Genomic DNA, 26295 nt, shown 5'->3' on the forward strand with positions numbered 1-26295 from the left:
GCGACGGAGACGAGGCGCTCGACGAAGCTTGCAGCGCGAGAAGCTCGCGATGGAGGAAAAAGATGCACGCACCGAAGGGGAAAGATGAGGCGGCGGAAGGCGGCGCTGGGCGCTGGAAATACGCCGCGCGCGCTGGATGTCGCGGCGCTGGAGAGGTCGGTCGGCGACGCTCGCCTTGGTCTTACTAGTCTAGGATGTGGCGAGGTAGCTTCGGTCAGTTTGGTTTGACTCAGTGAATCAAGTCAGATACTCCTTACCCTTCTTGACCACTTAATCTAGTTTTCCTGACGTACTATCATCTCGCCCCACCCTATTACTAGGTTGGCAAGAATTGATCAGGTAGTTGGTCCTTAAACTAGCCTAATTTCTAATGCAGAAACGTAAATCTAAGTTATTCAAGAAATCAAGCAATGCATTTTGGTTCCCCCGGGATCGTGTCCCTTGATTGGTCGAACCAAGTGGACCTGATCCTTGGGAATCAAAAATTGGTTCGGTCTGACTGGGTTAACCAGTCGGGACTTCGGAACCCATGCTCGGACTCGTGTTCGGTTTCTACGTGTAAGTGCAATGAATGATCTATTTTTAGCCGCATACCCGATGCCCGATCGGTTGTATCCAGCCTTCTGCGATCCAAGCATCATATCCAGATACTTGGACTCGGAGGTGAATTGTTCAAGCGATCTTCTGAGTTTACTGACTTGAACTTTCAGTTGAGCATTTTCTTCCTCGAGTTGAGCTCGAGTCGAATCCTCAACCGAATTGTTCTGAGTCGGTGGCTTAGGGTTGACTTTCTCCTTGAGAAGTACTAACTCCTCTTGGAGCGATTCAGCCAAGGCATCAGACTTAGCTACTTTCTTACTCAAACTAATAATTATTGAAAGCAATCTATTTTGACTTACAATGGAGTATCGGGCCTTCGGAAATGGATACGGATCCGTGACTTTCGTCGTCCGAGTCGTAGTCACCTTGGTTTGGTTCGTTCTGAGCCGGAAGCGTGAGGAAGCTTTTCGTTGGTTCTCCGTCTGACTCCTCGTATGATGATTCGTCCCAGGTTGCCTTGAGTGCTTTTCGTTTCATTTTTCGATCTTTTCGTTGATTCGGGCAATCGGCAATGAAATGTCCCTTCCGACCGCAATCGTAACACTTCGAGTCCAATTTTCTAGTGTTTGGTGGCTTCGATGTGCTGACCACCTTCTTGACTTCCGACCAGCGAATTCTGCATTTATTCCGAAGCATTTTCTCGACTAGGTTCACTAGTTCCGTTGCCGCGTCTACGTTTGACTCGGAGTCTGATGATTTAGAGTCTTCTGGTACTTTTCTCCTTTTGGTTCGGAACCTGCAAGCAAAGCAATACCTTTCTCATGCACTTCTGTATTAGATTGCTTGTGTAATTCAAATTCAGAAAATAGTTCGTCTAATTTTATTTTATTTAAATCCTTAGAAACTTTGTAAGCATCTACCATTGATGCCCACAAGGTGTTCTGGGGAAAGGCTTTGAGTGCGTACCTTATTATGTCTCTGTTGTCGATGCTTTGTCCTATTGCGTGCAGACCATTGAGGATGTCCGTGATCCTTGCGTGTAGTCCGCTCGCCGTTTCTCCTTCTAACATCTTAATATTATATAATTTGTTAATTAATAAATCTCTTTTACTTACCTTGGTGTCGGAGGTTCCTTCGTAAAGTTCGATCAATTTAGTCCAGAGATCCTTGGCATTGCTGAAGGATTCGACTCGGTTTAGTTCCTCCTTGGTTATGCCACATTGGAATGTCTGTTATATGATAACTTTCAATCCCAAACAAATAAAGCCCCATCCTGTCATGTGAATGTTATAGCCATTTTCCTAAAACAGTCGGAAAGAAAGTCGCATCCCAATTCAACGGTAGAGACTTTCGAAAGAAAGAGGTAGAATAATCTTACATGGGACAGAGAGATTATGATCACCCATCAATTTATTGTATGCGAGGCATTGGATTTTGTATCGAGTACAATGCGAGTGTGTAAATAAATACATGTTTAACTATCAAATACACAAACTCCATATTGTGAATGCAGTGATACAATGAAGAGAACTCAGAAACATGTCATTGCTTATCTTCCACTCTTTGTAAGAAAAACGACCCAATGACAACAGCTGCGCCTGTTATTGCAATCGTCAACAACACCCGACTGCGAGATGTAGCTCGTGCCCGCCTTCTGTTAGCGCGCTCTCTCACAGGTGGTGCAATGTCCCTGCAAGTTTTGCGAGACAAATGGACATGTTAAAGAGAGACAAATACAAAGTACAAACCACTAACTAGTTCTAGGGACGATTGTTTTTGAAAATTTACAGGATGCTTTTGTGCTCAGACTACAAACTTCAAGTCCAGTTTGAGATTCAAACTAATGATTATGTTATAAAGACATAACTGTACAGTAAAGCAGTGTATCTTGATAATTTGCCATGATCTAACGGGCCTAGTGACAATCTAGACCGTAATATTGAACTGTAATTCTGAGGAAATCAATAATCAGGCTTACATCACATCAGTGCTAACTCATGAATCAATATCTGGGCAGCACCCATTAGTGCTTGATGCAGCATATCATATTAATTGTATCCCAAGCCACTTATGGATGCTGCTGATTGCAATATTATTGTCAATCAAGTAATATTAAACTTCAACTAAAAAGGCTAACAACTTCCTATCCTGAAAAAAAAAACAACTCAGACACCAAGATGAAAAATAATTAACATCCTTCTGGGTACTTGGTGTAAAATTCGGCCATTGAGCAGATTCATCATAAGAACTTCCCATTTACTCGGTTAATCAACTACAAATGTGTAGCCTGTAAAGATTCTCTAAAGAATATGAAAATTCTAGCAAATGCTAACAGACTAATGAAGCATATGATAGTAACTTTAGCGGGCACTGATGCACAACAACAAAAATGAAAACAACAGTGATAGATATGGAACATCTAGACAAATGAGCAGCAAACAAACACAGAATCTCAACAACATAAACATCCAGAAAAATTAAGAACAAAAATGGGCATCACACAAGGAAAAAACAATCTCAATATAATCAGAAAGCATGTGAATTAAAAATTTTAGATTCTAGAATGTTTACCTGGGAGGTTCTGCAGTATCACCCGGACTGCTGTGAAACTGGATATCATGGTTAATCCTTTCACGTAATCGAACATATTTGTGACATAAGTCACAATACTCAGTGCGATTACCACATACTTCCTGAATTTTCACAGCAACCATTAGTAATTTCATGGTTTCAAGAGATTCTAGTATTCATCACATAAAGGAGGAATGCATCATAATACCTGATGTTTAATGAGATCAACTGCAGGAAGTGGGAATTCACAATATTCACAAGTAATAATTCTCTGTGGGCATCTCTCACCTTTGTGAAGAGACCATAACTCCCTTTCAATTCTCTCACTGCATAATGAACAATCCACCTGTTCACATCAGTTTATCAAGACCAAATTGTTAGACGAAGCAAGTCAAACACATTGTTTAATTAGATATTGCCTCACAGCAGCTCAATGAGGAAAACATCTGATATTAGCTTATTTTCATCCTTACAATAGATGATAGAAGTTCCTATATTTACTGCTCATATGAATGACATAACCTTGAAGATTAACAATCTTGTATTGCATAGTTGAGTGGGGAAATATTGCATTTAATGCAAACTATTACACCATATATATACAGGCCTCTGTCTGACACAATAGCCAATACTAAGCTGTGGGATGAAACCCAAAGCATTTGATGGCTAATGCTCCCTTTTCAAGCTGGATCATAGATAATTATCTAAGGAAAAAAAAAACCAAAGTCCTTAAAAAGAAATAAAGATAAGAAGACACTAGAAAAAGATGACAAATATGTAATATTAGAAAATATGATGTTATGTTTGGACTGACCTTTAAAAGAGTTGATAACTCTGTTGAAGTCAATGATGATCTTCAAGAGAGACGTTAAAAGATGGTCACGATCTTAAAAAAGATCATCTTCAGGAGGATAAATTAGTGAGAATTTTAATATATTGATATAATCTACTTCATAATACAACAAGATTTTGAAATTTATGAAGATGAAGTGACATTATGTGAGAAGTTGCAGGGAGAAAGAGAAAAATTAAGGTCTACTCTTGAAAGGAGCAATTAATATTGTGAGAGACTTTAAGTTAGAAGTTACTCAAGGGAGGAGGAGAAAATGTCTGCAAGACTGAGTAAAGCTTCAACATCTGTTTGAGAAAAATAGGACACACTAGATAACAGAAAAAAACTAATCTATCTTTTCAAAATTATAGTCGAAGGAGAGTAACATAAATGTTAGGAAACATAAGTGAGATTAGAGTTACAGATCTTCTTTGAGAAGGAAAAAATGTTAGGAGACTGGCCTTCCAGTTATTCTACTTTGTGAAAGAGGAAACTATGTCCAGGGAGACACCAATTCTAAGAGAAAAGAGATAATGGAAAAGACATATAGTACATATGTCATCTTATATCATACACTTAATATGAAAGATAAAAGAAAGATGATAAAATAAAGAATCTAGAAGTACATCAACTTGAGGCAAAGGGGAGAGATTGCTCAAGATGAAGCTTGTAAAAGATAAATGGTGTTAATTTTTTTTTTCCATTTTGTTGGTATCAACTAGTATCACCATCTTTTTTTCAACTTTTGTTAGTTAAATTGTTTCACCTAGAAAGGCAATTACAGTTTCCAGTAGGGGAGGGAGGCGAGGTTCACATCATTTTATAAACTGGACTTGCTACGCTACCAAGTTAAGAGGAATATTATTTTATCATACTGAATAAAGAAGAAACATTACATTCTATATGCATAAATACTAAATATCTTATGTGGAATTAATCCCATAATGCATAGCTATTAAATGATGTGTTTATATAAATGCAGGAAGAAAAAGTAACAACAATGTTTCACTATTGACAGAAAAGTAAATTTCATCATTAATATTTGTTCTCAGATTTTTTTTGTCCAATCTACCTCCTAGGTTTCAGACTCTCAAGCTACAATGATAAGAAGTGATCACGAGCACATGTTTTACTACAAAGAAATAGCCATTGATACATAACATCTTTTCTGCTGAAGTACTTCAACTTAATTTTATTTTATGTGCATTAACCATTCTTTGAAAAACCAACTATGTGTCTTTCTTCTTCATGCATAGATAGAATCATCATAAAAACCAAAAACTGTAACCAAATGTACTACATAATGAATATGAACTGAAAAACTGCTTACAACACAACATGTGATAGGAAATAGAGAAAATAAGGTGTTTAAGGTTAGCACATACCGGAGCATGGATTTCATTGTAATGTTCATCAGCATGTTTTTTGGGAACCATATCCCCACAAATTGCACATTTTTGAAGGTTCCGTGAACAATGTGCATAATGCAAGTCAATATTTGATGTTGGAATATCTCTCTCACTACATTGGTGATAGAATCAGTAAGTGGAACAATAAAAAAATATAAAAAGAGATACTACTTGACTAACCAGAAAGCAAAATAGTAAAGCATATTTGCCTTTGCAAATATTGTTTAGACTGGTCAAGCAACTTTCTTGAAGATACTACTACAGTACATATGAAAGATGCATCATAAAATGGGCAATCTTCATTTCTAAAAACAGAAATGAAAAATATATTGCATATGTAAAAGTAAATGCCTATTAAGCTACCTACATATGCCCCTCGATAATAAACAATAAAGTGATGAACTCATATGATAGGTTAATGTCACTAGGCAAGATTAAATGCCAAATACATTGCAATTATCCATGCAAATCAACTTTAAGGCTTCACACATTCCAAATGTTAATCTATTCAAAATTAAATCTTGTAGTGATAAATTTGTTGTCTTATGCTACTTTACCTATAGATGCCCCTCAACAATAAACAATTAACTCGTATAAAAGGTTAATGACACTGGGCACTATTAAATTCCAAAGAAATTCCAATTATGCATATACATCAACTTTAAGGCTTCACATAATACACATGTTAACAAAACAAAATCTTGATGCAAGAAATTTGTTGTGTTATGCCTGAGGTAATGATGGCCTAGGGTCATTTGGTGCCAAATATATCTCACCTGCCTACAACCATTAAACATGCAACTGTTAGTAAAAGGTTCCCGTCAACTTGAGTTTCAATTTGATGGTTGAAAAACTTAGAAATAAGTTTGCCATTCTACTTGTGAAAAAGACAATCCAATAAAAGCAAAAATGGAACACACAAGAGTAAAGACACATCTCTAAATGTGAAGGAAATACTATTTCAATAGGACCTGGATTTGCAACAATCCACCAGTACACATTGAAGGCAAAGTAACATCAAGACAATAAATCTCAGAGTCCCAAAAGCATCTACAAATTTTTAGGCTATCATATCTGATTTCTTTTGCAACTAATTCAACAGGTAAAGTATGCCCTTTAATTATAAAGTTATTTCTTACATAAGTGCCACCCAATTGTTTGCGTTAAATACTATATAGAAAAAGAGGAATACAAGTAGGTAAACTTCCATATTTAGGTTTTATAGGGTGCTACCATGCAACCTGGTCAAAGGACTAGATGGACGTAATCTAAGTGTCATTGCGTGACAACACAACTCAGAAGGCGCTGACCATGTATGCATGACAAAAAAGGGTATAATTTAAAACGGAGGCATGTGTTTTGCTACTGCAATCGACTGCATACGATCACGGCTCAAGGAGCTATTACACGTTTACTAATTTATTGTACCAACCCTAAAACAATCCTATTTTCTGTTTGATATCCTGGAGTGAGGAACAACTGAACAGAATAACAACCTACTATAGAATGATCTGCTATGTAATAAAAAAATCTTACAAAAGCAAACCCGAAAATCATCGTCGTCCAGCTTCTATCACGACTAAAAATCCCAGAATACAAATAGAAAGCCCTACAAAAATTTCATTACCATCGTTTTCCTAATAATTTCAAGTCCCATAACCAACGATCATCCAGAAACGAAATCGAAGAAGAATTACGAAGCGACAATCCGACACAATTTGAAAGGAAAATCCGAATCCCCAAGAGAAGACACGAGTAACCACAGAAGGAGCACTAACCAGTGACTGCACGTAGCGGTGATCAACTCCGACGGGATCGCCATACCTGATGAATCAACAACCATGAGGCGATTAGGTCAAAACAAACTTTTCTAAAAATAAGACAAATGAACTGAAAATGGAACAGGAAGGAAGGAAGGAAGGAAGGGGCGAGGCACAGGCCTTGGCCGACGCAATCGGGCAAATCAAAATCGGAGGAGGGGCAAGTTCGGAGGTGGCGGTGTGGATGACACCGCGTGTCCCCGCTCCGGGCTCTCTCTGTCTTTTGAGATTGGGATTGGCCTTGGCCGGGACGTCACTCTTCTACCAAAAAAGTGTCGGTGCGACCGCAAAGAAATCGTGGTCCGACGGATGTGGTGAGAGGTAGGGCGGCGACCGGTGGGGTTGCTTGTGTGGTTGGATTCGTAAGAGTTCGGGCGAACCATTGGATCGATGCCTCCCCTTAAATTATTGAGGAGTTAAAAAGCCACCTGCCGTGTTACCTACCTACTATTTGTGGGCTGTTCCTTCTAATTAACAACGGCAATTATGGCCAAGGAAAATTCGCCTATCAACGAATATTATATTTATATATATACTAAATGCTCAAATTGTGTACCTCCCTTTACTCATCCTCAAAACTCGCCAAATTAGAAATGCGGCGACGAAGTTCTACAACTTCACAAAGAGTTAATATATCCAACAATTAATAACTGAAACGGCATAGCATGTTAAACTCATTATTGCCATCCTCGGACACATTGGTCAGCCACTCTCAACAGGTAAAATATATCCATTGATAGAAATATCATATCAGATTCAAGTTTAAACGCTAGTAAAATGTCTTATAGAATTTTTAGTTCTAACTCGCTTCTCTTTCTCAATGGTATATCAATAATAAATATTCATTTAATATGGTCTTAATTATTTTTTTTTCTCAATTTTTTTAAATTGGAGTGTTCAAGAATAAGGTAGAAAAACTCATGCATATTTTCATTTTTTGATAATATTTTAAGAACCCTAATGCTTTTAAATTCTCCACCTTTTTAGTTTTCTCTTTTGGTTTTCAACTTTTTACAAAATTTTATTAGGTTTTCTAAAATATTGTGCTTATGTTTCATGAAGCACATCAAAATAAATTTAAAATATTCATCTATTGTAATCAAACCATATTTATTGTATTTAAAAATAATATGTCATCATTATCAAATAAATTTAAGTGTAACAATTTGAAAAGAAAAGTAATTCTTATTTGATTGGTACTTCTGTGAGTTGTTCGGACATGCTTACTTTTTTTTTTTTTGGCACGTATCACATATGCCATCCTTGGTATATCATATCTTAGGCGATCCGGTGATCTTTTTATTAGATGGTCTTTTATTACCTTAGATATTTGCATCATGTCCACGTGTGTTAGTCTTTAGTTCTCGAAGCATAGTTGAGTTCGTTATGATGAAATAAAGTTGTTGAAGTAGGTAAGAGTCAAATCTCAATGAAGCTGAGGCAATGTCGTCCTCCGTCGTGGCTAATTACAATTTTTCAATTTACATGATCATGAAATTGTGTGAGATTAATAGCACAAAATAAATTGATAAAGTAAGCATTATCTTTCATAGAACATAATAGCATGGGGATATCTCTACTTATTATATTTTACTAGATACTTGATTAAATAAAACTACACCTTTTACTCAGTGTCACATGATTAATTAATATTAAGTTAAACTTCAATTTATCTATTAGCAATATCCTTTTGATAATAAAATTTGAAGAAAGTTGATTGTTATTTGTTCCAATTACCTTAAATTCATCCTTTTAAGTTCACCATTGTTGCTAAATGCAACTATGCCTGTTCCTGTTGAGATCTGCACCAGGAAGCTTCGACCGTCTTCTTCAGCACCAAGGCCCTGAGGAGCTAGGATGAGGTGGAAGAAAAGGGCTTGAGGGAAGCACCTGCAGACACAACAACCGTGAGATGGAAGGCTAGGAGTGTCTTGGCGCGACCACTCCGATGCTTAAGTCAGTTCGTGAGAGAGGAGGAAGGAAACTAGAGGAAAAGGCTGGGAATCTGAGATTGCATACCTCTCTTTGATAACCAACTGACCTTTTATATGGTTTGATGACGTTAAGTCACATCAAGGATGTAACTAAAGTCTCATCGTCGTTATGAATGTGTCAGAGAATAGGGTATAGTCAGCACTGATGTCCCATCGCTGACTTGCATTTAAGGAAGTATGTTCCAATATCTTTTAGAGATTTGCCATGATGAGCTGCAGAAGTGTCAAGAGAACATTCATAGCCGTACGACAGGGGAGTGGTCTTTCCCATGATTAGAATAGGCTAGTGACGTGAAAGGCAGATGAGAATTACCCCGGCTCGGCAGTATACCCGTGTGCTATCGGGTCGGCTAAAGGGGTCTTTAGACATGTGACTCGGCTCGACCTATGGGAACATTAGTCCGGGAGAGAGCTCGAGCCGAGCGGACCCTTTCGGGAGTATAGTAAATGACCTAGGCGGCAAGGAGCCGAGCCGACTAGATCCATCCGGGCGGCTCGGTGGTGTTCTCAGGGAGGAGGAGGACCGAAGAGATCCCGTTGAAGTGGTGTGAAGAGGCGGGAGCCAGTATAGGAATTGTCCGAGCCGAGCGAGCTGGCTGCAGTTCGATACCAGCTCATTGATAAGTCTTATTTCCTGATTTCTCTAGATTCTTGGAATAGGATGTATTATTTACCACTCTTCTCTGTATTGTAACCTCCCCGATATGGAGTAGTCCTCCAGATTCTAGGATTAGGAAGAATCGGGGTTATTGGATGATTGTAAACTTGGATTTGTTAATCTACCATGTTCTATGATATTATTGTGCAATTGCTTTGTGGATTTATGCTCTATGCTTGTTTGATGATATGCTTGTGAATAGTATGAATCCATGAGGGTAGAGATTATTCAGAGTTTGAGGAATTCTTAGGATCGTACACCCGGGACGCCTCGTGACAGGAGGAGAGTCTTAACCGGACCTTCCGAGGGATTGTTTAAGCTATGGATAATGTTTATGAGGGATAACTAACGGTTGTTTAGTGTTGGGGAGAGGTCTCTATTGGGATACCCTGTGACAGGGGGTAGGAATCTAGTAGTATTCTGGGGCGCCTGCGTGACACAGGAGAGCCTTGAACCAGGCTATCTAGAATCATCTCAAACCAACCTAAGTAACATTAGAACACCATTGATTTATTCCGAGGAAGCCTGACGAGGTCTAATTGGATAATTTGGTTAGAATCCCTACAATTGTGTAATAATTGAGGAATGATAGAGGATCCAAGTCAATCAATCAATACCCCGAGGAATCCGAAGTCCTAGAGTCGCTTTCCATACATTGTCACAGTCGAATTCTATCTTCGAATTAAGGTTTAGGAACTCTAGAACACTCCATCTCCCCCACACCAAACCAATTCCAATGAACTCTCCACTCTTATTGTGCTAGGATAGTAATTAATTCCACGGTCCCTGTGGATTCGATATCTTTTATTACTTGACGACATTCCGTATACTTGCGGAACACGCATCAAGTTTTTGGCGCCGTTGCCGGGGATCGTGCGCAATTTTTTACTAAACTTGCACATTAAGTTTCTATTTTGTTTTCTTTTATATACGCACATTTATTCTTTTAATTCTTTCATATTGTATTGTTCCACTTCGTAATAACAAGCATTACCCATTATTTTTGAATCTTGTAGGGGGATTAATAAAGGATGGACAATATCCCACTGAAGAATTATTCCTCACCAATTACGGGAAGATCATTAGACCCTATCGTACTCCCACAAGTCTCTGCTTCAAGTTATGAGATAAATCCAGGGCTCATAGCCAAAATCCAAGAAGTTCAATTTAAAGGATCTGAAGCAGAGAGTCCTTACATCCACCTAATGGAATTCCACAGATATTGTAGTACTATGAGATACGAAGGGGTTCAATCAGAATTCATTTGGTTATTGATGTTCCCTTTCAGTCTTGGTGGTTTAGCCAGAGATTGGATGTATTCTTTATCACCTCAGAGCATTAGGACATGGGATCAGTTAGAGCAAGCATTTATAAACAAATTTATCCCTCCCAAGAAAGCAATGATGCTGAGAAACCAGATCTTGAATTTTCAACAGACAGAAGGTGAATCTTTATGTGATGCTTGGGACAGGTATAGAAACATACTTAAGCGTTGTCCGCATCATGGAATTGAAGGATGGTTGATCTTGCATACTTTTTATGTGGGGATTTCCTTCAGAAATAAGTGTATATTGGATTCAGCAGCAGGTGGAGCATGGTTGAACCAAAATGAATCGGGTGCAGAAGAGATAATCAAGTTAATAGTATCCAACATTGAAGATTGGGATCTCAACAATAAGGAAGAACATTTTGAGTCTAACTTTGAAGCAGAATCTTTTGAATTACAAGAGGAAGAAAGAGCTCCAGTATTCAGTGACGATACGTCAGAAGAATCCACATATACAGATGATACGGTAAGTGATGTTGAAAATGATGACGAAGAATCAGATGATGAGTCTAGTCATGGATTTGAAGATCCAATTAAGGAGGAAAAATGCTATCGAGTTGAAACAGTAGAACTAAAACAAGAAAAGATTGCACCTCCTTTGGAGTTTAAACACCCTGTTGAACTGAAACCCTTACCATCCAATCTTAGGTATGAATTCCTCGGGGGAAATACAACATGCCCTGTTATAGTTAATGCAAATCTGGATTCAGTCTCTACTCAAAAATTATTGGAAGTACTAAGGAAGCACAGAAAAGCAATCGGATACTCAGTTGAAGATTTAAAAGGAATCAGTCCTTCCTTATGTATGCACAGAATTAATCTTGAAGATAATCACAAATGTTCAGTTGAGCATCAAAGAAGACTGAATCCAAATATGGCAGAAGTTGTGAGGAAGGAAATAACCAAATTGCTGGATGCAGGTATAATCTATGCAGTTTCAGATAGTAAATGGGTGAGTCCAGTTCATGTTGTTCCTAAGAAAGGTGGAATAACGGTGGTAGAAAATGAAAAAGGTGAAAAGTTATCCACTAGGACTGTGTCAGGATGGAGAATGTGCATTGACTACAGAAAATTGAACAAGGAAACGAAGAAAGATCACTACCCTTTACCTTTCATTGATCAGTTGCTTGAGAGGTTGGCAGAGCATCAATATTTCTGTTTCCTTGATGGTTTCTCAGGATTTTTCCAAGTATACATTCACCCAGATGACCAAGAGAAAACAACATTCACTTGCCCATATGGAACCTTTGCATACAGGAGAATGCCCTTCGGACTGTGTAATGCTCCAGCAACTTTTCAGAGGTGTATGACAGCAATATTTTCAGATTTCATTGAGAACATTATGGAAGTATTTATGGATGACTTTTCTGTATATGGTTCTGATTTTGATGCATGCTTAAACAACCTCTCAAAAGTTTTGCAAAGATGTGAAGACGTTGATTTGGTCTTAAATTGGGAAAAATGTCATTTTATGGTCAACGATGGGATTGTTCTGGGACATAGGATTTCAGCACAAGGAATAGAGGTTGATCGAGCTAAAGTTGAGGTTATTGAAAAACTTCCTCCTCCTGCAACCGTAAAAGACATAAGAAGCTTTCTTGGGCATGCAGGATTCTATCGGAGATTCATTAAAGATTTTTCAAAGATCTCCAAGCCTCTAACTAACCTTCTGATGAAAGATGCAGAATTCAAATTTGATCATAAATGCTTGGAAGCTTTTTGCATGATCAAAAAGGCCTTAATATCTGCTCCTATAATTCAAGCCCCAGATTGGTCATTACCGTTCGAAATCATGTGTGACGCAAGTGACTATGCTGTGGGAGCAGTCTTGGGACAGAGAAAAAACAAGATGGCACATGCAATTTATTATGCTAGTAAGACACTAGATGAAGCACAAATCAATTATACCACTACAGAAAAGGAGCTTCTAGCTGTGGTCTTTGCATTTGACAAGTTCAGATCTTATTTAGTGGGATCAAAGGTAATAGTCTATACAGATCATGCAGCCATCCGGTATTTGCAAAACAAGAACGGTTTATTTTTTACGGCGGTTTGAAATAATTTTCCGACGGTTCTTTTTACCAGCGGTTTGAAATATATTCCCGGCGGTTTGCTAAAACTGCCACAAAATGGTTTCCCGGCGGTTTGCTAAAACTGCCGCAAAATGGTTTCCCGGTAGTTTTAGCTTTTAGTGTGCAATTACATAATTTTCAACCTGCGATAGTTTTTACAAATAAATAGAAAAATTAAACCAAAAATTATAAAAAATTAAAAATTTTACTTGCATTAATTTCTTGCAAAACTAGTGAACAAATATTAGTCATTACACACGGATATCAAATTTGTCAAATATCAAATCACAGACAGTGAATTTAGATTACAAAAAAAAAATTGAAAGTTTAATTGGTTACAAAAAAAACTGAGAAATCTCTCTAGCTTTCTCAGATGCCAAATCCTAGAAATAGAGAATAAACGGGGCGCCGAGCGTTGAGGTAGAGCTCCTAAATTTATCCTGCAAGAAACATAGAAGTTAGTTAATATGATTGCAGAACACATTAAAATGCAAACATAAGCATCTATCTCAACAGTTAAAAATAGGAAGACAGAAGGTGTTCACTATAAATTTCAAAAGAGCACAGACATGTTCCATGATGAACATAAAAGTATAACAAGATATAAATAAAAATGCAAATGCAAATGTCATCCATGGGTAAAATAAACTTATTTATTCATATAGAAGTTCATGACCAAGAGCGAAAAGACTAACCATGTGAAAGGAAAATGGAACATGATGAGTAGTTGTGTTGAGGGGTTGAAGTTGAGACATCGCTCAAATCAGATCTGCTTGAGAGTTCAGTGGCATGAAGGCCACCATTATTTTTTTGTTTTGCTGTCTCTTTAAAATCAAATTTATTCTTTTCTAAACAAATTGAGCTTTCAGATGCTACTATAGAAGAACCATTTTCATCTTCAACATTGACGGCATTATGTTCATTTGAACTGTCAAAAGCTCTACAAAATAGACAAGCAAGACATATAATAGACATTGGCTAAGCACTTATCACTTTTATGTCCTTAATGATGCAAGCATCTCACATGGCACAATGACTAATGCTAGAATAAGTCAATAACTCTATACTTGAAAGCATATCACACAAATATTTAACAAAGAACGTACAATTTTGTGTTACGTAATGCCTCCTCGATGTTCCCTTGTGAAATAGAAAAAAGAGCCAATTCCAACTGCTCAACAATAACAAGGACTGCAAAATACCTCAAATACAAAGCATAAGCATAAAAACACAATTAGTCAACAATAACAAGGTAAAAATCTATAAGCCTGCAAAATACATGTTTATACAATAATGATATCAAAAACCAAATACAATAATGATATCAAAATTCTAAAGTTTGAGTAACTGTCTTTGCTTTCAAGGAGCAAGACCATCACATGCAACATATAAGGTTCACAAAGTTTAGTTAAATGCAGCAGCCTTCTTCCCAGCTTACACACCTGCAACCACAGACAAATGCAGCAAATATTGACGTTGTTAATGAATTAAGATAACAACCACACATTTGAAGACATGTAAAGGTGCAAAATCACTTCTCATAAGCAAAGGTAAATAGTAAAACATACCTAAGCTATGATGCAATCTAGCTACTAATTTAATTTGGACTACGGTTGGAATGATCAGCAAGTTGTTGAGCATCATGACTAGCCGAGGAAGATGGTCTTGCACCTTGTGAGAGTGCAGGTGCACTCCCTTCATCTGGGGCCTAAAATTAAAAATACTAATTATTAGCCCTCCAATTTTAACATGTTCATTATGAAATCATGGACTTATATTGCAATTTCCTAAACAGACAGTGGGCACTCAAGACCAGTTTAACATCCATAACTTTCCAAGATTTAATTCTCAATAGAAGGTTGTCTAGTTTAATTTTTAAAAAAACAAAGGACAAACAATATATTGTCAAATAAATCTCTTTTGAAGTATTTCTTGCCAATTTTGCAAAACATATAACACTAAGCCATGTATAAGTGAGACCATCAAATCAACAATGAGAGATTTCTCAAAAGATATAATGCTGCATTGTAACAAAATTCGATAAAAAAACATAGTGACAAAGTGAGCAATTCATAATATGATTTTCAATTTTTAAAACACAGCAGTACAAGTTACCCATTGAAAAGCACCTTCCAGAGTTCGATCTGGTTCGAACATAAGTGAGCTCTTGTGTTGAAGTAGTTCTCTAACCTGTGTGAATGACCCAAAACCAATTGGCGGAACAAATGATCTAAGATAAGTATTTCAAGAATACAGTCTAAAAGTGCACAAGTAAATAAAGTCTAATAAGGATAAAATGATATATCTTTTGCTGATTAGCATTGGTATTCTTAATGAACTTGCTGAGATTTCTACCTCTTGCAAAATTTGTTCTGATGTTTCAGATCCCAAAGCTCTAAGACCTGCAGTAGCCTGCAAGGGCATTGTAGGATTAATTAATACACAAATGGATGTCTATTTTATCCTTCTGCCTGGATGAACAGATCTATTCACTTGTAAGTTAGAAAGGTAAGTTGAAGGCCTAATAACTAACATTGAAAAAATAATGTCCTCCTCCCTAACTCCTTTCTCTTTTCTCTCCTACTCCATCCAACCAACTTCAAATCTTCCCTATTGACCATGAAGATGGTTTCATCATCATTTTATAAACGACATTAATAAGTGAGATTGATTTTAACAGACATAACAAATGAGGAGGTAAAAGAAGTCACAGATGAACTAATTTGACTGAGAATTAGTATATGTGTGGAAAACCCTGCCATTTGGTCTGTTAGCACATCCTGTTACCAGCACAACACTTACAGAACGTGAAACGAATCATGTAAACACCTCAATTTTGAATCAACAGCACGCAAGATTAACAACATGAAGGAGAGAGCTAGGGTCGTCCGATCCTAGCTGTGCCTGTGTGGATTGTCTAAACCCTAAAGCAATCACGGTTTCGCCTAAGCAACCACATCAATCGGGTATAGCAGATCAGTTGGGATCATTTGGAAATAACAGATCCAAATCAAGAGGGAAAAGTTGGAATAAGCATACCTCTCCTGGCCCTAAAGAGGGAGTTGTCGTCCGGTGGCCGGCGGAGTGCGCGAGAAAGAGGGTGATCGGAGTGCGCGAGAAAGAGGGCGTGCACCGACTGTCGGACCAGTTGTCGAAGGCGAAGATGGCGAAGGATGAATGGGGGACAGGGGTGACGGTGATGGGGTGGTAGCGGCCGAGGAGCTGAGCCGATATGCGTGGAGACGGTGATGGGGGAAGAGAGCGCCGAGGCGATGCGGAAGAGAGCGGCGAGGAGAGAGCTAGGGCACGGGTCGTCCGATAGAAATGGCTTTCCTTGTATCTAAGAGATCTAATTAATGTTATTTTGATTAAATAAAAAATAATTTTTAAATCATCAGAAAAATAGAATATAGCGGCGGTTAAAATTTAAACGGCCGCGAATTAAATTTTAAATCGTCGCGAATTACTAAACCGCCGCAAATCAAATTTAAACCGCCGCTAAAAAATTTATTTTTGCGGCGGTTAATTGAAACCGCCGGGAAAACGGATAATAGCGGTGGTTTTAAGAACCGCCGCTAAATAACCGCCGCTAAAAATTTATTTTAGTGGCGGTTTATTAAAACCGCCGGGAAAAAAGATAATAGCGGCGGTTTTAAAAACCGCCGCTAAATAACTGCCGCAAAATCGTGATTTTTTAGTAGTGAGATGCCAAATCAAGGGAAGTTGGGTAAAAATGAAAATAATGTCCAATTGTATATAATCATCAAAAGAGAATTACTTTTTTTATTTATCATTAAAAGGGTGTTCTAAGACACTTTCACCTAGTGTTTTCTACTAACTTTATCATTTTAAACTAGTTGCACCTTCACATGTTAACCTAGAGAAACTATACTGAGCATTCAACTAGTTTGACATGCACACCTAAGTAAACTCATATAATTGTTTTGGTTAAAATTGATATATGAGTTATAAATTTAATAAAATTAAAAAAAATTAAATATAATGAGTAAAGTGATATAATTTCTACCATAAATTTTTAAAAACTACTACATAAAATTATAAATTTAAAAATACTAAAAATATTTAAAATTTTAAAAAAGATAAATTCAAATAATTCAAAATTGTTATGTAGTCATTTTGATCCAAAACTACTTTCCTGCTTAAATTTTAAAACTAGATGTGTAAATGAACTCTAAGAGATCATTCGAGTTCATTTATGTTTTCAAAATAATTAAATTAGTCAAAAATGACCCTTAGCAATTTGGTTCAAAATTACTATTAGCTATTTTCTTTTCAAATTTTGAATCTAAATAAATAGATGCACTCTATGAAGCCATTGGAATCCAACCTTCTTTACTTTCAAAGTGATTAAATAAGTCAAAAATGATCATACAATGATTTTGACCATCTATGTAGAATTTGATTAAATGTATCCAATAGTTTGATCAAAATTATTGTCGAAAATTGCTACATAAATGTAAAATTTTTGACTATATGTCTAGCACTTTTGAAAATATAACTCATAGTTTTAATCATATGTCTAGCAATTTTGATCAAAATTATTAATATATATATAGCAGTTTTAGTCAAAATTGTCACATATATGATAAAAAAATTATTACATTTATGAGTATAAAATGGCCGTGTAACAATTTTATTCAAAACTGCTACATAATTTTTATTTTATAGTTATGGTCACTTCAAAAATATAAATAAACTCTAATGAACTCTTAAAGTGCATCTATATATTTAAATATAAAAGTTGAGTGAAAAAATGATTATATACCAATTTTTGATTAAAAAAATATTATATGACTATTTTTGGTAATTTTTTAAAAATTTTATACTTTCAAAAAAATAATTTATAACTCATTTAGCGGTTTTTAAAAATTTATATTAGAATTTACATCATTTTATTCTTTTTTATGTTTAAAAATCGTATCTTTTGATAATTTCACATATCAAATACCAATTTTGACTAAAATTATTATGAATTTATTTAGATATGCACATCAAATTGGTTGAATGACTTATCTAATTTTTTTCCGCGGATAAAGATGCAACGGATTTAGAAGGATAAATCTAATAGAAAATATTACATGGGAGGTTCTAAAACACCCTTTTACAATAAATGAAAAATAATAATAAATTTATTTTAAAAAAAGAGAGAGATGTATTTTTTATCCAAATAGGTGTTTTTAAAGAAAAAAACAAGAGTGCATATCTAAATAATGAAATTTTACCAACAGTCAAACCCTAGATATTTTGGCATCAGGGTACAGCTAAAAAGTTGGTAGAATGGTGTGGAAGAACCAACAAATGGCCCATCATGCTGTCATGGCCCTCTTTACTTGTCTTTTCCCTTGTTTTTGGTGGTTTCCATGTTGATGCACCAAATAATGAACAACTTTACTAATTTGTGCTGCTTTTGCTCAAATTAAAAAACAAAAGGTTTCAACCCATCCAACTTAGTTGCAGTAATTATTGGGCCAACTTTAATTTAATTATCATGAAAAAAGAAGGCAACTATTAGGCATGTTTATCTATCTACTACCATAAAGTAAACGAAGTAGATATTACGATGAGCCTTTGTGGCTTTATCCAAGATCATAATTAGGGTAGAAGAAATTAAGATCTCTAATATTAATTATTATCTTGTCTAAGTCTTTTTTTTACTTTAATAATATCCTACGAGACTTCTTCTCCCCACAAACGGGGAAAAACTTTAAAAACTAAATATATATATAATATATTTTATGATTATTTACGACTTTTCTTATAATTTTTAAATATTACATAATATATTTTGATAGAGATTTTTTTTAAAAAAAATTATGATGATGTGTCTTTTATGAACCTTTGATATAATTTTTAAAAATTATATAAAATTGTCTTGTCAGTTGATGAAGTTTTGATTAAAACTTAGTGTTAAAATAGGGATAGTGCAAGAAATTAAAAATGCTAAAGAGACCACTAGCAAATTTAAATAAGAAGCATTTTGGTCATATCTCCAGTCGTGCATGTTAGGTGAATCAGGAGTTGAATGCAATACACATGGAATATTACAATCACCCAAATAATGTGCAATCATAATAACCACTCAGGAAAATGAGGAAGAAAGTCTATACTTAGTGAAGCAGATAAATTATTCTTTCAACAAAAGGTTAAGAGTGCATTTATCAAGGATAGACATCGGATACTAAACAACAAAAGACTTACTGGATCCAAAGGACTAGACACTAGTTACAAAAGTTTAGATGGTCAAAGAATCGGATATCTGGCAAAACAAATTCGATGGGTCAGCGAGAACTGAACATTGGGTTAAAAGAAGACTTGATCAATCAAGTGATCAGATGCGGAGTAGAGGAAGCCCAAACAGATCAAGTGGCAAATGTTTGGCAAAGGATAAATGAAAGCAAACTCCTGGATTGAAGATGTTCTTCTGTTTCAGAAGAACAAGTAAGGATGAGTCCTCGCTATGGGAAAAATATTAGGTGCATATCGACTAAGGGTCCAATTTGGATCCTGAAATCAAGATTAGACAGTTGATTAACTATCTAAGTAAAAATTGCATTATGTTATATGTTGTGCTAACTTGGTTTTGCAAGGTTCGGACGATCAAAAGGCTAACCAATTGACCAAATTGTCCAAGCGACCAAATAGTGATGTTCAATTGACCTGAAGCTAAGGTGGCATAGTATCACTCCACTGTTTTGATATTTGACAATATAGATAATATACCTTGGTCTGATCAAGTTTGACCGATGGTTAAATCAAACAGGACCAAATGTTTAAAAGTGAAGAGGGAAGTCTAGTAAAATCAAGATTTATCGAATGACTAATAAAGAGAAATCTAATCAAATTAAGGTTCACTAGATGACTAGCAAATGAAAATATAATCAGATCAAGATTAACTGGATGACTAATAAAAGTCCAAGTAGGTTAAGGTGATCGAATGCTTAGCAAGGAAAAATCCAAGAAGGTCAAGGATGATCGGATGTCTAGCAATTAATAAGTCTAAACAGGTCAAGGTGATAGGATGCTTGAAAAGAAAAAGTCTAGGTAGGTCAAGGATGACTGAATGCTTGACAAATGATAAATCAACAGGTTAAGGTGACAGGATTCTTAACAATGGAAAATCCTAGGGAGTGAACTCTAGGTAGAAGTCTTGAAGAAGTGAACTCCGAGCAAGAGGTAAGCCTAGTAGGTTTGGTAGACTTACAGGATTAGACTTATTTGTTTGGTTGTATTTTGTATGACTATTTTGCATGAACATGGACTTGAAGCAAAATGGAGAGCAGACAAATACAATCTGACAAAGTTGGACAAAGTCCAGAGTGCCAAACTTGACCTAGGTGAATCGGACTCGAATCAATCCGGTGGATCAGACAAATGGTCCAGTCAATTGGACAACCAACCAGTCCGGTCCACCAAAAAACCATATGGTCGATTAAATAGTCATCCGATCAATTGAATGAACTCGAGTCAGGTTTGGATCTTGGACCTCTTGATTCGAGTGACCAAAAGATTCAATCGGCCGATAAGAGGTTTATTCGATCGATAAACTTGATAGAGATGAGATCAAGAGGCTCGATCTCTAAATAGAGTTTGATCAAGTCTTCGGTCAGCTAGATAAGGTTTTCAGTCCACTAATAAAAGTTGGATCCAACTCTATAAAAGGAGATGAAGGCTCTACATTCAAATCATCAATTCTCTACTCTTTAGTTCTCTGACTCTATCTCAAAGAAAAGACAATAAGGCTCTGCTCGTTTGATTGGGGAAGTGCAAGGAGGAGTATGAGACGCTCAAGGCTTTTGAACCGATTATCGTTAAGTTTGCTTGTATTTCTTATACATGCTTTATTATTTCTTATTTGTGTTTGATACAAAAGTGTAAGAGCTTTCTCCATCTTCAAAAAAGTTCCAAAAAATAGATACGCTAGTGGACAAACGCCTATTGTATGTAGGCCTTGGAGTACCAACCATGGATGGTTGGGAATCAAGTAAAACCTCAACTTTGTCTATGTGTTGTTATTATTTAATTTTGTTCAAGTACTTGTTTGATAGAAATGAACACATGATGAAATCGATAAAAATAACATGTGCTATTCACCCCTCCCCCTTTAGCATCTCCATGATCCTACGATTGATATCAGAGCTTGGAGGGCTCTTGATTGTACTAACCACCAAGGGAACAAGAAAGCCAAAAATTAAGGGGGAGAAATAAAACACAAGTATGATTATCAATTCAAATTTTAAATATCATATAATATATTTTAAATGCAGAGAGATCACATTACAAAATTAAGTATCTTACTCATAAGATTTGGACGCCACAACCGGCAGTAAAGGAGGAATTAATGTAGGAGTCTGGAGAATAAAAAGTACATCATGTGCTTCAAGTGCAAGCTATCTAGACATTACAAAAATCAATACTCGAAGAACAAGAAGAAAAAGTCTATGGAATTAGGAGAAGTGATTGAGGTTAGTAAATTTAATATTTAAGAAAATTTTATATTTTATTTAGATAATAATTTACATGAAAAATTAAATAAAAACAATTCAATTTAATTAACAATTTAAATTTAAATAATAATTTAATTAATAAAGATAATTATAATTTAAATAATTCAAAATTAATTATTAATAATTCAAATTTAAGTAATCAAAGTAATCAAGATCGAGTCAACTTAAATCTAAATTAATTAATTAAAATCTTGATAGAATATTTGATTTATTTAAATAATAATAATAATTTGAACAATTCAAATTCAATAAAATTAATTAATTAATAATTAAAATAGATCTAACGGGGATAAATTAAATCATTTTAATTTAATTAATTTAATATGAAATTAATTAATAATCAAGATACATCCCATTTAAATAATTTAAATATAATTAATTTAATTAATCTAAATTCAATTAATAATTTAGGCAAACTAGATCTGCTCGCAGATTGGGTCTTAATCTAACCTGACCCAGGCCCGTAACCGATTCAATGGGTCAATTATTAGAAGACCCGAGTCACCGGGCCTAACTCGTAATCGGTCCAACCCGACCAGTTATGGGGTCATGGGCATGATTAATCGATTGAGTAGGGTTTTTTTCTTGTTATAATCGTTGTTATAGATGAAAATTTGTTAAAAATATTCCGTTATCAAGACTTGAGCCCGAGTCTTCCAAATGAGAGCCTAGTATCCTAACTAACTAAACAACTATTGATGTACTTATGTGTTAGTTAATCATTTAATAACTAATCAATAGTTTTCTTTTACTATATTATTATTATTGTTATATTTGAGAGGTGTCCTAAGGCAATTATCTTATGGTAGTACTATTTATTGGATAAATAAAAATTTACTATTTGAGTGTACATTCTTTATATGTTTGATTGGATTTTAAACTCATTTGTTGAATGTCTGCAATACGATTTATAGCATGAGAGAATTTATAATTGGATCACAACTAATGAGCATCTCTATAAGTATAATTATGAATGTATTGAAATTATCCCTAGTTGATGAATTGATGAATACGGACAGCATCGATTCTATTGAGACTAGCACATTTTAAACTCCTTGGTTTATCAAATAACTGTTCGCATTGGTTGGAGATATTGGATGTTAAGAGTTAAACGTGGATGTTAGTTAAAGGTAACTAGTTCATTGGAGTGACCTACCATGAGACTTTATATGGTTCTATGTATATAGAGATATGTTAATGAAGATCTTAGTGCAGCTTAAGTATGAGTTTTCTTTTGTAAGATATAAGAAATTTTTGTTAGTGGTGGAGAATGGAACTCATCTTGCGAAGACGAAATGAACGAAACTGATTTCGTTCAAATTAGAGGTCGTTTGGTTAGTGAACCAAATGATTCAGTTTTGAACCAAAATTGAACCAACTTGGTTTGATTCATGATGACAAAATAGAAGAGATGAGGAGCTTTGTTTTGTGAAGACGAAATGAACAAAACTAGTTTGAATCAAATCAGAGGTCGTTTAGTTATTTAACCAAGTGAACCAAAAATGAACCGGTTCACTACAGTATCGATTCACTACAGTGTTAGGGTTTTAGCTGGTCTAGTTCAACCAAACCTAATTTATTCGGTTCTAGCCTTTTTGAGGTTTGGGTTTTTCTTCGCCAACATCGAATCATTGTAGCTCCCCGTTAAAACTAAAATCGCGCGAGCCCTATTCATCTTTGTGCGTGCTCCCTATTCAGTGGCTTCCCCGAAACCTGACGGCGCTGGATCTTCTTCTCTCGCGGTGCCATCTGTTGATTCTCGCCCACGCAACATCGTCGGCTGCTAGGAGGAGAGCTACCTATCAAGCGTGGCAGACGATCCCGAGCAAGGCTGCCTTTCTCGAAGATCGATTTCCTCTATTTTCCATCTTCTCGATGAGCACAATGCTATCTGCCATTTCCTGTTCATGTGAGGATGGTCGGATGCGGGGAGGACAAGCCTGAGCAAAGGAGATCATCGCCTCCCTTCATTGTTCTTCTCCTTCCCACGGGTGCGCCGCCGTCCAAGCCCTGTCCACACGAGGACGTCGCTGGATGGGAGAGTAGCAATCGCCAACCGCAAGAGAGGTCAAAAAAACCCTAGCTATGGCTTGTTTCTTCCTCCCTGTCAAAGGTCCTTACGGAGTGAGGTGAGTTCCTTGTTAATCCAGTTAGGTTTTGTGATTACCATGATTGATTTTGTGTTGCTTTGAGATGTAGAGATTTTGAATTTAAAAAGGAGGTTGGTACGTTGTTGACGGCGTCCAGAAGGAGCTCTTCGAACTCAGGTCGTCCCTCTGTGGTCTGTCAAAAGGGGATTGTGCAGATCGGATCAGATCAGAGGTAAGATTTTAAATTTGATTTAGGATTTGTTGTGCTGTTGAGTGATATGGTTTGTTGGATGTGTTGATCAGTTGAGGTTTCTGGATCTGTTAGGGTTCTATTTTAGGGTTGTTGGATCTGTTCATGGGTTGAATCGTCGGAGGATAGGTTGATCTAGTGGATTTGATTAGGTTAAGTTGTTGCTGTTGGATTTTGATGGAATTGGGATTGATCTATTGGGTTGATCAGTTCCAATCTGTCTTGTATGTTGAATCGGTCAGATTGGATTGATTGGTTGATTAGGAGTTTATTTCAAGTTGTTGAGGGATTTTTATGGGTTAGGTTGGTTCGGATCTGTTGGATTCTATCTGATTCTTAGTTTGACATTAGGTTAATCTGATTAGGTTGTGGTTAAGTTGTGGTTAGGTTATGGTTAGATTAATTTGGATTCGACGGTAGTTAATTAGAGAATGAGTTTAATTGTGTTAATTGGAGTTGGGTTAGGTTAACTTTAGATCCGGCTAAAGCTAGGTGTGGATTGAGTAACTTGGACTCAATCCACACCTAGCTTGGACATGTGCCTAAGAGAAACTGGAATGATACACTTCAACTTGACTAACTTGGTCAAACTACTATCTTTTGATAGTCAGCCAAAACTTAAGTTAGACATGTGCCTAAGAGGAAATTTTTTTATCTAAGTATTTTTATTATTATAACATGCTTGGACTCACACCTATGTTTCACGTGATTAAATGTGTTTTCAAAAACCAAAGTTTAAATTTTTTTTATTATGTAAAAGGGGAGAGATAAATAATTCAAAGTTAAATGCAAATATTTTTTCTTCCAAAATAAAGTTAAATGCAAATATTTTTTCTTCTAAAATATAGTATTCAAATGTTTAAGTTTTAAAAATATTTTTTTCAAATGATTAAGTATTGGAAATGTTTTTTTTAATTAAACCTTGAAATTTTAAAGTACATTTTAACTATTTCAAAGTCAATTGTTTACAAATTGATCATTTCAAAATATATTTCAAATCTAAGTAAGACTTTAATGGTGTGTATCAAGTTGATTAAATTAAATCATGTCAAGTTCAGGGGGAGAGAAGAAAAAGATATAATTTTAAAATTATTCTTCTTTAAAAGCAAAGCATAAGTTCAGGGGAATCTTGAATTAAGGGGAAGTCAAAACCTTTAAGATTTTGATACTTGTGATGACTTACCTTCTTTGTTGCTATGCTTACCTCCTTGTTTACTTCATTATGGCATTTTAAATATTTTTACTTAACTTAGAACTTAGGTTGTCATAATCAAAAAAGAGGAGATTGTTAGTACAGGGAGCACCAAATAATTAAACCTAAGTTTTGATAATGACAAAGGGTTCAAGTTAAGTCTGAAGTTTTATGATAAGCTAAACTAAGTGTGCAGATAGCACAGGAAAGTCCTAGTTGCAGCTAAGCACAAGAAAGTCCTAGCTGCGGCTAGGTGGTGGAAGTCCTAGCTAGAGGCTAGGCAGACCTAATTTGGAGGATTAGGTGGGAAGACCTGGTTTGGAGGATTGGACAAGAAAATCCTAGTCGGGAGGACTAGGTAGGAAAACTTGGCGGATCAAGTGCACCAGGTGAAAGACTAGACAGGTCTGGAGGACTGGATGCCTAGCGATGGAATTCTTGAGGGTCGAAGATTGAGGTTAAGCAAAAGTCTAAAAAATCTAGAGGACTTGGTTGGCACAAGGTAAATTATCCTGAGTGAAGTGGATGTGGACGCGTTCCCGGTAAGGGGAATAGTAAGCATCGGTCTAACCTAAGATTTCATTGGAAATCTGAAGTTAAGACCAAACCATTTGGAAAACTGTTTACTTTCTTGTTACTTTTGTGGTTTGCACTAACTTGTAATGCAGAAAAAGTGGGGTTGGAACCTTGTGTTTCAAGCGTTCTTATCTGGATCCAAGCGACCGAACGATCTAGGCGCCTGGATTGGTTCCAGGCGATCAGACGTCAACGAAACGAGGCCAGGGAGACAGTGAGGTGGCAAAGTCCTAGTGATCGGGACATCTCAGCCTCCAGGCGCCCTGATCTGGATAAGGCATTGTAGAGTCAAGATTGATCCGAAACCTCCACATCAGTATAGAGGCGCCCAAAAAGATACAGGCGACGTCAATAGTGGATCGACGGACAACATGGAGGCACTCGAAAAGGCTTCCAGGTACCCGATCACTCAATAAAAGAGCCTCGAGGGAGAGCCCTT

The 26295-nt window shown here is 36.1% G+C and overlaps 2 protein-coding genes and 1 non-coding gene across 3 annotated transcripts; all 3 read right to left on the reverse strand.

Moving 5' to 3' along the window:
• Nucleotides 1-1919: 1919 nt before the first annotated feature.
• Nucleotides 1920-7427, reverse strand: LOC141811623 (uncharacterized). Its single transcript, XM_074699645.1, has 6 exons — nucleotides 7295-7427; nucleotides 7131-7177; nucleotides 5329-5464; nucleotides 3320-3457; nucleotides 3112-3233; nucleotides 1920-2230 (listed from the first exon to the last, which is right to left on the reverse strand). The coding sequence occupies exons 2-6, from the start codon at nucleotides 7172-7174 to the stop codon at nucleotides 2083-2085; spliced, it is 588 nt and encodes a 195-aa protein (XP_074555746.1). The 5' UTR covers nucleotides 7175-7177; nucleotides 7295-7427; the 3' UTR covers nucleotides 1920-2082.
• A 3800-nt stretch (nucleotides 7428-11227) lies between these two features.
• Nucleotides 11228-11334, reverse strand: LOC141814619 (small nucleolar RNA R71). The gene has a single exon (XR_012600499.1). It is a non-coding gene; the product is annotated as a small nucleolar RNA R71 (small nucleolar RNA).
• A 3233-nt stretch (nucleotides 11335-14567) lies between these two features.
• LOC141826518 (uncharacterized) lies at nucleotides 14568-18606 on the reverse strand. The gene is made up of 6 exons (XM_074713774.1): nucleotides 18575-18606; nucleotides 16263-16563; nucleotides 15579-15635; nucleotides 15339-15413; nucleotides 14792-14931; nucleotides 14568-14665 (listed from the first exon to the last, which is right to left on the reverse strand). The coding sequence occupies exons 1-5, from the start codon at nucleotides 18604-18606 to the stop codon at nucleotides 14821-14823; spliced, it is 576 nt and encodes a 191-aa protein (XP_074569875.1). The 3' UTR covers nucleotides 14568-14665; nucleotides 14792-14820.
• Between the last annotated feature and the right edge of the window lie 7689 nt (nucleotides 18607-26295).

This window comes from Curcuma longa, chromosome 1 (assembly GCF_044706935.1).
Source record: "Curcuma longa cultivar G26 ecotype Majalengka, Jawa Barat chromosome 1, ITB_CL_G26_1.1, whole genome shotgun sequence".
Classification (NCBI taxonomy): Eukaryota; Viridiplantae; Streptophyta; class Magnoliopsida; order Zingiberales; family Zingiberaceae; genus Curcuma; species Curcuma longa.